This window comes from Micromys minutus (genome assembly GCF_963924665.1).
Source record: "Micromys minutus genome assembly, chromosome: 29".
Taxonomy (NCBI): Eukaryota; Metazoa; Chordata; class Mammalia; order Rodentia; family Muridae; genus Micromys; species Micromys minutus.
The window spans coordinates 2456121-2471259 of NC_137964.1; the positions used below are offsets into that span (position 1 = coordinate 2456121).

At 39.6% G+C, this 15139-nt stretch overlaps 1 protein-coding gene across 2 annotated transcripts in view; it reads right to left on the reverse strand.

Moving 5' to 3' along the window:
• RNF216 (ring finger protein 216) overlaps positions 1-15139 on the reverse strand; it is a 110197-nt gene that overhangs the window by 90658 nt on the left and 4400 nt on the right. The window contains exons 2-4 of one of the 2 annotated variants that reach the window (XM_080940659.1): positions 7683-7818; positions 3755-3885; positions 402-1043 (exon numbers count right to left, since the gene is read on the reverse strand). In XM_080940659.1, coding sequence (XP_080796785.1) covers positions 402-1043; positions 3755-3885; positions 7683-7749 — 840 coding nt within the window. In that variant the 5' untranslated portion in view covers positions 7750-7818. Of the gene's footprint in view, positions 1-401; positions 1215-3754; positions 3886-7682; positions 7819-15139 lie in introns of both variants that reach the window. The other variant, XM_080940658.1, reaches the window with a different exon arrangement.

Consider the following 15139-nt stretch of genomic DNA (forward strand, 5'->3'; position numbering starts at 1 on the left):
ACAGATCATGGTTATTAAGATGACTGATGCACTGGAAACAGAATGGAACACTTGTCAGAGATTTATAATACCCACAGGAGCTACTGGCTGCTGTATTAGATGGCCCAGAGCTAGGAAATCCAATAAACAGGAACATAAGGCCTTTGACACACAAGGAGTTTACAAGAATGCCAGTATCAGGCACCATCAGGTACAACTAGCACCAAGAGCCTTTCTTAGAGGTAGAGTGCACAGGCTAGGCTGCAGGTTGTACAGCTATCTGGATTTCTTTCTTTACCCTAGATATGTACGTCGTAGGAAAATAAAGTTTACACAAAGCATCTGTTTAAAGCAATGACAGAAAAAAAGGTATAGAGTATCAGTATTAGTGATATAGCATTATTTAATAAAAATCAACTTACCGTTTCTTTCACTAATAGTGGAATGAGTTCTTGATCTACTTCAGCAGCTTCTTGTCCCCACATGTTTGCCAAATTGGCCTCCTGAGGTCCTGGCAGGGGGAAGGCTGGCCCAGGGTCTTCATCAATTGCTAACTGCTGGTCTTCAAGCTCTCCTAGAGGATGGGCTGGTTGTGGAGAAGCGGGGCCTGGAATACCCTCTTGCTGGGGTTCTGGCCTTGGAAAAGCTGGCTCTGGGAAATCATGGCGGAAAAACATTGGGCCCATTTCTGACTCAGAATGTCGCTCTTGGGGCACCACCTGGTTTGCTCTCTCCTGAGGCTGTGGATTCAGAGCGTGGAAATATGGGCGGTCAAGCCAGTACTCTTCTTCAATTAGCTGGTCATCTACTGAGGCAGCTGGCTCTCCAGAATTTGATAAGATATCTGTCTCTGAGTCTTCAGATGATTGGTTCTGAACTTCTAAAGGCTCACTTTCTGGGAAAAGAAGACCATTTTCTCCCAATATAATGACTTTCTGCTCCAAACTGGGGTTGGCAATATTGTCTGCAGTGTGCATATTGCTTGGTCCAGGTTTGTCTGCTTCTTCTTCTTTTTTGCCACTCTCAATATCCTGAAATTCACCGTATTCATCCTCAGAATCATCCTGTGCCCCAGAACCAAACAATGAGTTGTTACAAAAAGAAAAATAGCTGTGGATATCTGCTTCAAAGTCTGCTCTAGATTTTCTAGGCCTTTCTTCTCCCAATCTGTTCAGATCTTGCCACTGGGCAGCTGGTTTGATGAGATTGGGCCGGGAAGTCTGAGGTTTATGTGTCTAAGAAAAAAATGAAATTTTAATAATAAAAATTCAATGTCCTTCCTGCATCTATACCTGCTTCTGGACTTATAATGAAAGGATAGAAAAGAAACAAAGCCAGAAGCATCCCGAGGGAAAAAACTATCCCATCTTCTTTTTTAAGGTAGGAAGGGTCTCATGGTATACTCCTGGCTAGTCTTGAACTCATAGAGATATACCTGCCTCTGCCTTCTAGGTGCTGGGATTAAAAATGTACAGCATCATAAATACCATCCACATTTACTTTAGTAGAGGCTAGAAAGACAGCTCCCCAGTTAGATAAACTGATACATAAGCACAAGGACTTGAGTTTAATGCCCAACACACAGATAAAATGCTGGATGGACAGTAGATGTGTGATTCCAATGTCAAGGAGGCAGAGATACGACCTCCTTGCCAGCCAGTCTAGCCAAAATGGTGGGTTCTGGGTTCACTGACAGATATTACCTCAAAAAGGTAGGTGAAGAACAACGGAAAAAGACAGCAACCCTCTAAAATTTTCACATGTCTACATAGTGAAGGGAGCTCACATTTGTCCACACACTTGTGATATACACACACACGCATAGGCAAGAAGTTAGAGAAAATTAGAAGTCAGTAAGAATGTAAGATAGTATAGCTGCTGGCAGGCTGCAGCAGTTTCTAAGTGACACAGCAACTCTACTTCTTAGTATATGCAAACGAAATCTATAGTCACACACAAACCTGTACATGAATGTTTACAGCACAACTACTATATGACAGTCAAAAAGCACAATGCAAAAGACCACCATTGGTTATATACACAAACAAGATATCTGCAAAATTCTCAATTTACACTGAAACCATAAACCATTTATGTGATCTAAAAGCATGCACAATATGCTTGAAGCCATTCAGTTATAACGAGATGTAAAAAAAGCATGCAGCTGGGTGTGACAGCAGCTCAGGAGACAGAGGCAGGTGGATCTCTGTGAGTTAGAGGTTAGCTTGATCTAGTGAGAAACCCTGTCTTGAAAAAGTAAAAGTGGCTAAACACACAATGAAAAACTAAAGTAGTAAAGGAATCATATAAGAAACAAGCTACAAAATACCAAGCAGAAAACAAATGCAAGCACCACTAGGTAAATTTCAGAGTTGTTTCTTGGGTGAAGAAAATGAACTGGAAAAATGGCTCCGCTGTTAAAGAGCACTTCCTGCTCTTCCTCTTCCAAAAGATCAGCCTGGTTCTCAGCACCCACATCAGGCAGCTCACAAATGCCAGTGACTCCAACTAATACCCTCTTTTGGTCAAGGACACGTGCACACATGTGGCATTCATTCTCAGAGGCAAACACATAAAAATAAAAATAAATCTTGAGAAAAATTAATTAAAAAAAGAAAGGAAAGGAAAACAATGGTTAGTTTATCAAATCAAGAAAACAGGGAAAATACACCGTAGATTGTCCTGAAGTTGTTTGTATTTTAATGTTAATTCCACTTCCCCAAGAAGAGCTGCCCAGTCAAGTACTCAAGAGGTGATATCATCTGAACCTTCCCATTTTAATTAGTAAAATAAAGGAAAGCCAGTGACTGGGGGGGGGGGGGGGGGTGAGGGAGGTGGAGAAAGGAGAGGTCTCAGAGGTCAGAGGATGGAGGGTAGAGATCATCGTGGCAACATGGAGTTTCCCAAGGACCAGCTAGACCCAGGTGGGATTGATTGGTGTTAAAAAGCTATGAACATTAAGGATTTTACAGATCTAATATCTCATATAGAAGGGCAGTTTGTATCTTTGTCTATTTGATGCAATCTTGTTGTGTAGAGGTTTGTGGATTTAGAGTTGAACATATAAACCCAAATGAAAAGTTATTGACTGCAGAGTTCTGTTTGTGGGATTTTGGGGTAGAGAAACTCCCTGGGACAGAGGCAGAGAACAGGAGGTAGAAAACAGCCAGGGGAGGGAGTTGTGCAAGTAAGTTGGGCTGTGGAGGCGGCTTGGACTGGGTGCCAGAGGTGCTCGCAGCTTTGAACTAAAACTGGGCCTGAGGAGTGAGACCTCAGGGCTGGTAGAGAGATAAACCATTTACTATTTTTTAATATTTACTAAATGCCCAGTGTGGTAGTGCACATTCCTGATCTCAGCACTCAATTCAGAACACAGAGGTAGCGGAGTCTATATAATGTCCAGGTCATCCTACTCTATATAACAAGTTCCAGGTCAGCTGAACTATATGAGACCCTGTCTAAAAAGAAGAGGGAAGAAAAAACAAAAAAGGGGGGACTTAAATAATTAAAATAAACTCAAACTATTTTCAAAAAGTCAGCATCACGTTCATAAAAATGCTATCAAGAATAGCATAAGTGGGGGTAGAGACACCTAAGAACTATGAAGGAATTAAGCTCTATGTTATAGGCACATTATATATAATTCAGCTTAACTGCAAAGAAATAAGAGTGATAATGTGTTAACAGACAGAGAAAGGGCACAGACCACATAGAGGGTTAAAGCAAGAGATAGATAGGAACAGGCTATCATTTTGGGCAGTATGAAAACACTCACTTCTGTCAGAATGACATCATCATCCAGGTCGTCTTCCTGTTGCTCAGCAGCTGGGGTAACCAGCATTGGAATCCCTTCTTCATCAGAGGAGTCAGATATGGTGATGGGCCCCTCTCTGACAGCCATCCATTCTACAGGGAGGTAGAAAACATGATCACTGTGGGGTCAGCAGGAGCTTATTCAGTTGGCCAAGTCTCAACAGTTAACTTACCAGCTTAAGTGCACACAGACTCAAGGAGTAAGAATAGTTTCCAGGTTGATTTTTGCCAATAACAATTAGAGATACCAGGCAAAATGTTCAAGATGTATCAACTTTTTCTTATGTTAGGTGAGAGAAATCTGAAGAGTTTTTTTGTTTGGTTGGCTTTGGGTTTGGTTTATAACAGGGTCTTATGCTATAGCCATGGCTGTCTGGCTTGGTACAATGAAGACCAGACTAGACTCAAAACTTGGCAATCCTCAACCTCAGCCTTTTGAGTACTAGAAATACAGGCATTTAATCTGTTCCTAAGAATCTTTTCAGTTGGCGCATGCCTGGGATTCTAACACTAGGAAGATCAAAAGTTCAAGGCCATCCTCTAGGTCTAGAAAGATATAGAAGCCTGAGCTAAGATCTCATGTCAACTGCAAATGTTTCTCATGTATGAAATTCTTTCATAATGACACTGTCATAGAACTGCCAGCTTCTTTAGAGACTCCCCATGTCTACTCCTTGTAGAAATGAGACTGGTCTGTTAATTTAAACAACTATATCTGAAAGAATCATCACTCAAAAATAGTAATATATTCACTTAAGATTTAAAAATCAGCTAACTATACATAGAAACTACTTAAGCAAGCATTTCCATTTGAATCAAACACTTACCATCACCGAACAATCATTTGGTGTCTGTGACACTGAGCAATTTAACTTGCCTGCTCTCTCTTTTTTTTTAAAAAACCATGCAGAATTTTTTGGACTTATTTTCTTTATTATGTATGTATACTAATTTTGACTACATGTATGTCTGTAGGTCAGAAGAAGGCACCAGATCTCATTATAGATGATTATGAACCACCATATAGTTGCTGGGTATTTTGGATTCTGGGAATTATGGAGATTCTGATGGACCAGAATCTCTTCTCTAAGAGAAGAAAGTGAACTCAGGTCCTGCTTAGCAGACAATTTTACTCACTGAGCCATCTTCCAGGGTTGCAGAGCTTTCAATGCTAGGCAAGAGTGTTATCACTGAGATCTATCTCTAGCCCTGATTTTGTTTCTATATTGCTTTTCCTTTTAGACAAGGTCTTACACTGTGGTTCCCACTAGTATGGAGCTCATTGTGTAGCTTAAGCAAGCACACACTACAAACCAAGGGTTTAGTTCCATGAATAGTCACAAGATGACCATGTAACTTTGACAACATCAGGAAATATTTCTAGACCATTAGCAGTCTTCTTGTCACTGTCCTCTATCCTCCTCAAAGGGGGGAATGTCTAACTCTACAGAGTAGTTTAGGTTGGTTGGAATTCCTGTCTCACTTTCTTGTAAATCACATGTTGGATCCATCCATACTGCTGTGATGACAGTTCTCTTTGCTGCATGTCAATCTGCTCTGTGAATATGTCATACACACTTTACTCTTCCTTTCATGGACATCTGAGTTGGTGCTAATGTGGGCTATTTGGATACTGCTGTTACGTCTATGCTTTGAGGTGCTCATTTTAGTTGGGGACATTCTAGGAATGGAAGTGCTGAGTCACAGGGTAAGCATATGTTCAATCGTAGGAAACAAATTGTATTGCTAAGTTGATGCTACAGAGACATATGGTCTGCTATTTAGACCTGGATATTTGCTGACCCTTGACTTGTACTCCTAACTCCCCAGCTTTGATATACAATACAGGCACATTTTTTTGTGCCTTAAGTTTTCTTTAAAACATGGATTTCCTTTAGGTCAGTCTGAAGTCTTTTGTTATGTTTTATGAGACACTGTTTCTCTGTATATCCTTAACTATCCTGGAACTTACTCTGTAGACCACACTGACCTTGAACGCAGAGATCTGCCTACTTCTGGAATTAAATATGTGTGCCACTACTGCCCAGCCCCAGGTCTATTCTCATCTTTCACATATACAAGGATTTTTAACAAGAACTTGAACTGGAGCGACGGCTCTGTGATTAAAAGCGCTGGCAACTCTTCCAGTGGTCCTGAGTTTAATTCCCAGCAACCAAAAAGGCTCATAGCTATCTGTAATGAAATTTAATGCTCTCTTCTGGTGTGCAGTCATACGTGCAGACAAAACACTTAAACATATAAATAAATAAATCTGAAAAACAACTCTGTAACTGATTTATGTCTTAATTCCAATATTCTGGGCAAAGAAATTCTACCAAACAAAAAAAAGTGTGCTACGGCTCTATTTATAGGAAACTGAGTAGTAATGCAAGTAGGTTGTGGCCTTCTGAGTTCAAAATGGAGTTAGGCACGGCAAAGTAGAATCTCAGGAAAATCTTCATAGGGCGGCATAAATGGTCATGTCACAGTTCTAAGGTTGCATGCTCATTTTTCAGAGCTCTTAAGAAAAAAAAAAACTTAAAAGATTGGCACAAGAAATATTACTAATGCAGCTGACATAAACCAACTAAATCTACATACCTGACAAAAATCCTCATGATGGGCATAACATGTTTATATTTGTTGAAAAAAATTAATTTCTGAAGTGAGTAACTTTCCAAAACATAGTCAGTCACCCTATCTATCTATCTATCTATCTACCTACCTACCTACCTACCTACCTACCTACCTATCTACCTATCCATCTAGTTTTTTATAGACTGGGTCTCATTATGTAGTTTTGGCTATTCTGGAAATCTATGTAGACCAGGCTGTCCTAAAACTGACAGATTTAACTGTCTCTGCCAGCTGAGTGCTAGGATTAAAGCATGCACCACCACATCTTGCCTAGTAGTTTTAGAAGAATATTCTGTTTAGTTGTATTCAAGGACTAAATAAAAATTTTAATACTAGTTCAATATGCATATACAAAAGTCAGAAATAAGCATGTGTATGTACAAATTACAGCTAAGATTTCTAACTTTCTGAATCACAGAAGCTACAACTACGATCACTACCAAATTGTAATACAGTATTAACAAAATTGTAAAATCAGTATTTCTTTTGTACCTGTAATTTGTATAATTTGAATGGTTCTGTTTCCCCTAAATTTACTTACTTAATTACATTTCTTATACTTCAAACATGCTAAAGACTTATATGGCTTATTTCATACTAGGAAAAAAATCATCTTCACAGCTACAAAAAAAAAGCTAGCTTAGCCTCTTCATGGAATTTGTACTCACGAAAAGGGAATATATTAAGGACTCTCTTTATCTAACAATACGATTTTTTCTTTCAAACCAAGTATAAAAAATTGTACATTCAGATTTGACAGAAAATTTCACATATATTTAGGAAATGTTATGGAAATGTAGGAACTCTCCTGTTCTTTGCAAATGAATGAGCTTGTCAAAATGTTAAGGTCTCTAAAACATCTATGTCCTAACATTTTCAGTAAGGCTAAGCCAGAATCTTATAGCAAAAAAAGAAAAGAAATAAAGTATTGTGAGAGCAAGAATGCCTAGCACTGCCGATGGTGTTCTCCATTTGACCAGGTGCTCCTGTGACTGTCATTCCCTTCAAAACCTTACAGAAGCAAATCCCTACAGTACGGGTCTACTTATGGCTGAGTCATTAAATTTCATTTATGCTACATGTATCATTATTTGACATAAGTTTAGTTTGACATTTTATGCCTAACAGTCTTAGGTTTAACAGTGGAATCACTCTGGCTAATAAATGTTACAAAACAGGTTCACTTCGAAGAAGATACTGCTGCCACACTAAAGAAAAAGTACTGGGTAAAGGGAGAAGGACAAGCAACTTACCCTTTCCCCGGTGGCAGTGAAAGTTGTTCAAGTGAATGACCTCCTCTTTGTTGTTTCCCTCTGCCATTTTCAAATTCAGATATAAACATATGTGATTGCTAATAACCCAACATGGTGATCATCTATTCTTCAAGGTCTGAAAAGGAAGAGAAGACAGCATTAACAATGGCAGACAAGCTAGGCAGTATCCGCACACAACTTTAGTCCCAGTATTTGGAAGGCAGAGACAGGAAGATCAAGGCCAGCCTGGTCTACATATCAAGTTCCAGGACAGCCAAGGCTATACAGAGAAACCCTGTCTTTAAGCACCAAAAACCAAACAAACAAACAAAAAAAACATACAAAGGAAGTACAGACCTAATATCCTTTGAATTTGGTGGTTGAGGCAGGATAATCAATGAGTTTGGGATAAAGCTCAGTGGAGGAGCTCTTGCTTAGTAGGGATGAGAGTCTAGGTTCAATCTTCAGTACCAAAAATAATAGTAATGAAAATATTATTTACATTATAGTCTTTTCTTTCATTTTTTTTTGGGGGGGGGGGTGAGACAGGGTTTCTCTGTGTAGCCCAAGCTATCCTGGAACTTTCTTTATATATCAGTCTGGAATTAAAGGCATGCGCCACCATATCCCAAGTGTTACAGTAGTTTCACAATGTGATTTAAATTTACTAAAGTGTTTTAGTAAAATCTAGTGGTTTAAACAAAGCTTTAAAATTTTAAAATTACGATTGACAAACTGAAGTGTTAGGGAATTCAAGTCCTTGCATGTGCTAAACAAGTAATCTCTCTACCACTGAACTATACTCCTATTACATACAGAAATATACACCTCTTTTTTGACTTAAAACTGTTTGGCTTTTTAAAAAAAGATTTATTTATTTTATTTCTGAGTACACCGTAACTGTCTTCAGACACACCAGAAGAGGGCATTAGATCTCATTACAGATGGTTGTGAGCCACCATGTTGTTGCTGGGAATTGAACTCAGGACTTCTGGAAGAGCAGTCATGTTTTTAACCACTGAGCCATCTCTCCAGTCCTCCCAAAAATTGTTTTTTTGCGGCAGAGTCTCTCTGTGTAGCCCTGGCTGGCCTTCAACAAGAGATTCTCCTACCTCTGCCTCCTAAGTGCTGCGATTAAAGGTGGAGACAACTATGTAGGTTTGTTTGTTTTTTCTTTTTGAGACAGGGTCTCACTCAGCACCCAATGTAGACCTTGACTCAGTAATCCTTCAACTTCAGTTATTAAACACTGAGATTACAGGTCTAACTAGCTAGAGAGACTAATTTATAATGACAGAAAATCAAAAGCTGCTTTGTGGAAGGAAAGCAACAGAAGTGTTCCAGACTTGAAGAGGTAGTCTATTGCATAAGTCAATTACATGCATCAGTAGAGACAGATTGAGATGGCAATGAGTCCAACTGTACCTTCAATTATCTGGTCATGTCACTGTATATAGATTATACTGGACAAGATGTTAAGGAGAGGTTAGTCATAAAAGACAAACAGCGTACCACAGAAGTGTCAAAGACTTCAAGAAATAGAAAATAATGACATAAAGCAGTAGTTCTCAACCTGTGAGTCCTAATGCCCTTTGGGAGTTCAGGGGGACTGATTTTTTTTCCCTGAGTTGTCAAAAATTGATACATTTACTTCATTATTTGTTGATCAGTTTTGCAGGGACAGATGTCATTTTAACATAAATGCAAGGACACAAACAGGCAGCTCATCCTCTGTCTGAGTATACCTAGGGAATATTCTGTCAGGCATATTATACATTTTATAACCTCAAAGATCAGGACTTCAGTCTCTGGGCATGGAGTGAGATAGGAAGAGCAGCAATTTGGCAGACTGCATGGCATACCATGGTAGAGCTCTGAGCTGGGAAAGGACAAGCTCACAGGTAAGTTACTATGAGGCTGCAGAGTGTGGGAAAGCAAAGCTAGAGCTCAGAGAGGGGCAGCACATCGGCTTCTTTTCTAGGCTCCTGTGTACAATGCCTGTGCTAGCCCTTCAGCTTCACTTAGACCTCACACAGGAGGGAATAGCCACAAGCCGCCTGAGCCTTAGAGAAGCTTATGAGATTCAGATCCATAGCTGCCTGATTCTGAAGCACACTTTCCTCTGTACAGGAAATCACCTAAGGCAACATCTGCTCTGGGGCTCAGAGAATGGTATAATAATGTCCAGAGTAAATAAAATGCCTTCACAGTAAAGTAAAAATAACAGACAGTGTAGCTGAGAAATAAGGAAGGGACAGACAGACAAAACATCATAGTCTCTTCAAATTTCCCACCACTCCTATATGGGAGAACCGGTACAAACGATGCTGATAATATGGCTGCATCACTAAGAGTCACATGAGCTAATTAACATCAGTTTCTCCTATGGCCTTGCTTGTAGCCAAAGAGGCCAAAGGACTTTTAAAAACTGCTGTTGCTGCTGCTTCTTAGCTCCAGAAGACAGTCTTCCGGACTTTAAATGTCTATAGGACTGCCTGGCTGTAGGCTCTGAATTACCAGGTTTTGGGTTTTTTTTTTTAATTTTTATTAACTTTTAATATTTGTTCACGATTCAGTAGACGTCTTCAATCTTTTAATCATCTTCTGAATTCTCTCAGGCTTTTCTTCAGGAGATTGAACATGGACACTGACAGAGAACTATAAAACAAGGTTGAATAAGCTCCCATTGGCCTAAAACAGAACATCTTTAGCTTCAGTAAGAGTGAGTGTTGATTTGGTATGAAATTTTTCAGTGTGTATAAATTAGCATTCATAATTTTGGGTGTGGTGTATATGTGGAGGCCAGAAGTGAACCTTGGGTGTCATTCCTCAGGCACTGTCCATCACTGGGTTTTGTGACAGGTTCTCTCACTGAAAACTGGGACTCACCGATATGGCTAGGCTGGTTAGCCAGCAAACACCAGGGAGCCACCTGGCTCCAATTCCCCACCACTAGGATTATTGATTGCTGCTGCAGTCTCTTACAGGAATGTTGGTGATCAAACTTAGGTCCTATGCTTTCACAGTCAGCACTCTACCAACTGAACTATCCCACTAGCTTTTATAAAGGTCATGTTCAGATGATGAAAAGCAACAGATACACTATCTAGCAAATGAAAGCTGAATGTGATGATCCCAGCATTAGGGAGGCAAAGGCAGAATATTCAAGGTTATCCTCAACTACAGAGTAAGCTTGAGGCCAGCCATGGCTTATTAGACCCTACTTTTAAAGATAGAAAGAGAAGGAAGGAAGGAAGGAAGGAAGGAAGGAAGGAAGGAAGGAAGGAAGGAAGGAAGGAAGGAAGGAAGGAAGGGGAAGAGACTATAACTAATGTAGAACAGAGAGAAAGAAAAGAAACTGACAACTAGCTGGGTGATATCTGTGGCAGCACCACACACCCCTTTGATCCCAGCACTCTGGGGATTGATGCAGATGGAGCTCTGAGTTTGAGGTCAGCCTGGTGCATTCCAGGACAGCCAGAGCTACATAGTAAGACCCTGTCTCAGAAAGCAAGCAAACCCATAAAGAAATAAACATATAAAATAAATTAATAGATTGGTAAATAAGGGCAAATAATTTGAAATTCCCTTACTTTTTCTACATAAATTATACCACTGGGTGGCCAAATAGAAAAGTGGCTTCTTTATACAAGTATTCTAACTAAAACAAATAAAATCTCAATAAAGAGATCAACATTTTTCAGCTCTCAATTAACTCTAACTAGACAATAACACTGGCTTCTAGAGAAATCACTATAGGGACAAGATTCAGTCCCATCTAAGGAATGTTACCTCATCAAGCCATCAGAATCCAAGTCTGGTCAAGCCACATTTTAAAATAGAAGCCAGTGGAACTTTTCTTTTACACAGTATTTACCAAGAGTAAGACATGTAGAGAAATAAAAAGGCTCATATTAGAAAATGATATTTTAAGGCTAACAAATATTTATCAAGACTGGAAAATTTTAGGTCTAGAGGTTCAAATTTAACAATAGATAAATTCTAAGAAAAAGAATATGGGAGGGGAACCAAGAAATGCTTAAGATACACATTTTTAAGTGGGTAAGGCTAAACAATAATATTTAAGGATACTGTCTTGAGTGACAAGACTTATATACTCTTGAAAGCGACTGAGAGAGACTAATGGTTTTAGGAGGAGGGTACCAGTTATAATCTGGATAGAATACTAGGCAGGCAGGACCTTGGATGAATAATTCCTGGGGGGGGGGGGGTCTATTTCCAACCCAGGTGGTGGCTTGAAGTTCACATTATAATTAAGCCACAAATTTGCTCTGTGTGTTTCCTACATAGATGTTTCAACTGATTTCGAAAATTGCGGTTTCATCTCTACACCAGAGTACTTATACTTGGGGCTGTCTCTAGCAAGTAAGTCACTCTCTTCTCATTCCTCTCCATGTCACTCTCCTGGTTTTCTCTTCACATACTCCTAAAGTCACATTGCCCAATTCCAGACCACTAAACGGAATGTTCCTGTGTTCCAGAATACTGTCCATAAATATGCCTGTCATGCTGCAGCATGATTCTGGAGTAACGAAGCTTTTGGTAATTAGTTAGCACAGGGTCTCACTAAGAAACCTTGATCCTGCCATCCTTCCATCTCAGTCCCATCCCCATCCTAAGGTTGGGATTACATTAGTGCAATTTATCTCCCAACTAAGAATTTCAAATGCAATGATTTGATCTTTTATCTTCCAGTAAGAAGTGGGCAAAAGCAGGGAAGAACTTCCAGGCCTCTTTCCAGTTTCCTAAAGCAACAGTGAGGTTCTAGCACTAATTGCTTAGATTAATCACTCTTTGCATATCCATACTTGGTATGTTTGTGTATCCTGATGTTAAATCAAGACATTAAAGGTTTGGCTGCAGAGATGGCTCAGCGGTTGAGAGCACTGACTGCTCTTCCAGAGGTCCTGAGTTCAATTCCCAGCAGCCACACGGTGACTCACAACCATCTGTAATGGATCTGATGCCCTCCTCTGGTGTGTCTGACAGCTACAGTGTGCTCACATACAATAATAAATCTTTAAAAAATGAATAATAACAATAATATTTTTAAAGACATTAAAGGTTTACGTCACTGTTTTTATGTCCACATATTTTCTGATTTTTTTCAGCGAAACTGATATTTTTTACCAATGATTTATAAATGTATCACAATTATTTGTACAGGTTTGAAAGTCAGAAGACAACTTGCAAAAGTTAGTTCTCCTTCTATTGGTCCCAGAATTAAACTCAGGTCACAAGTCTAAACAGTACACACTTTTACTCATGGAGCCATCTCACTGGTCACAACAATAGTTTTAAAAACATTAAAGAACTCAGCAAATATTTGTGTGGGTTTGCTACAGGACAAAGATACTATAATGCATGAGGAATATACAAAGATAATCCAGCATGGACATTGCTTTAAAGAACTTGGAGTTATTGGGCAGTAGCAGTGCAAACCTTTAATCGTATCACTTGAGAGGCAGAGGCAGGCAGTTTGGGGTTTGTGAGTTTGGGGCTAGCCTAGTCTACAGAGACAAGTTCCAGGACAGCCAGGGCTACACAAAGAAACCCAGTTTCAAACCAAACCAAATTAAACCAAACCCCCACCCCCCAGACACACACACCATCAAACAACTTGGAGCAGTGTAAGCTGGCAGGATGGCTCGATGCTTTAGGGCACTGAAGTTCAATTCCCAGTACTTAAAAGGATGGCCAAGAACCATTTAAAACTCTAGTTCTACGTGATCCAATGCCCTCTTCTGACTTCTGTAGACAATGTATAGACATACATGATAGCAAAACACCCACACTTTAAAAAAAAAAAGAACTTAGAGCGGCTAGAGAATATAAATCAAGCACATTATATGTGCTATTCCTGCAATAAACCAATTTAGACTGTGGAAACAGGTCAGCTAACAGTGTTTACTATGTAAGCATAAGACCCCATCGATCCCAGTGTTGACATAAAAAGTCATGTATGATGGCCCAAACTTGCAATTACAGTGCCGAGGAGGTAGATCTGTGGGGCTCACTAACTAGACAGGGTAGCCTATTTGACAAGTTCCTGGCAATGGGAGGACAAATTGAACAGCTCCTGGGGAAGAAGTTGGTTTTTGGTCTCTACATATACACAACACACATGTGCACACATACACAGACAAACAGGGACAGTTTAGCAAGGCCAACCACTTTTGAGACCTGTGTCAGAGTTTAGTTTAGCTTTAGGAGCATTAAAGCTTTTTTTCTACAGATCTGGGAGCTGAAATCTCCTAAGAAGTCTGCATGGTCAGTTGGAGTCATATGGAAATCCCTGGGTACTACATAGACAGTAAAACCCAAACCTTCCAGCAGTCTCTAACCTCTGACAAGGCATGTAAGGGACGAAACCATCTTGGGACTTGTTGATCAGCCCACCATGACCATCTTGGCTGACAATGTGTGCTAGGGGAGCCCTCTTCAATCTCCAAATACAACTGTAAAAAAGCTGGATGTGGTGGTGGTTCCCTATAAGTCTAGCATTCCGGATGTATAAGCAAGGAGGATCACAGCAACTTCAGCCTGATCTACATGTCAAGAACCACACTCAAAACAAATGCAGACTCCTGAAACAGACTAAACTGTGGTATTAAGCCTTTTTGGGGGTAGTTTGTGCTGTTGATAGGAAGATGAACTAGAGTTCAGATTATATTTTTGAGCCAATGGGAAACAGAACAATGACAGCTACACATTAGGAAAATCAGCTTTGCTGCAATGAGAAAGTAGAGACATTTTGTGCCAGGAAATCCAGCAAACAAGAGCCAGAGATAATAATATGTAAGGGGATGGGGGGTGGACACAAGGTATTAAGTACAAACTTAGTGGGATTTTGAATTGGCTATCAGGACAAGAGAAAGAAAGGAGTCTAGGTTGACCTAGATGCTGAGACCAGGCTGCAGCAGAAAAGTAAAGCCCTTAAGAACAAACAAGATGATGAGTTCAGAATTTGAAGAATACAGCACATTAGTTTTAATATACAAAGTGAAATAATTAGGCACAATAGCATCCATATTTACAAATATTAGTGTGTAGATAATGATAAATGTAAGCAGTTTAAACAAAATCTAGAAATCCTACTATCAATGTTTGTCCACACTAGGATTCACACCAAAAATTAAATTCAGACAGGTTAGTTAGCTAAACAATTTATAGCTTTATTTATTTTTATTTTATGCATACAAATGTTTGTCTGCATATTTGTATGTGTATTATGTGTACCTAGTGCCTGCAGACACCCAGAGGAGGCACTGAAAACCCTGGAACTGGAGTTACAGGTGTTTATGGGCCCCACATGAGTACTGAGAACCAAATCAAGATCAGCTATTAAAGAGCTATTGCTGTTCTTTAGTAGCTGAACCATTCTTTCCAGCCCCAAGGTTAGCCTTTTAAGATTTTAAGGTAAGGGATTGGGGTGT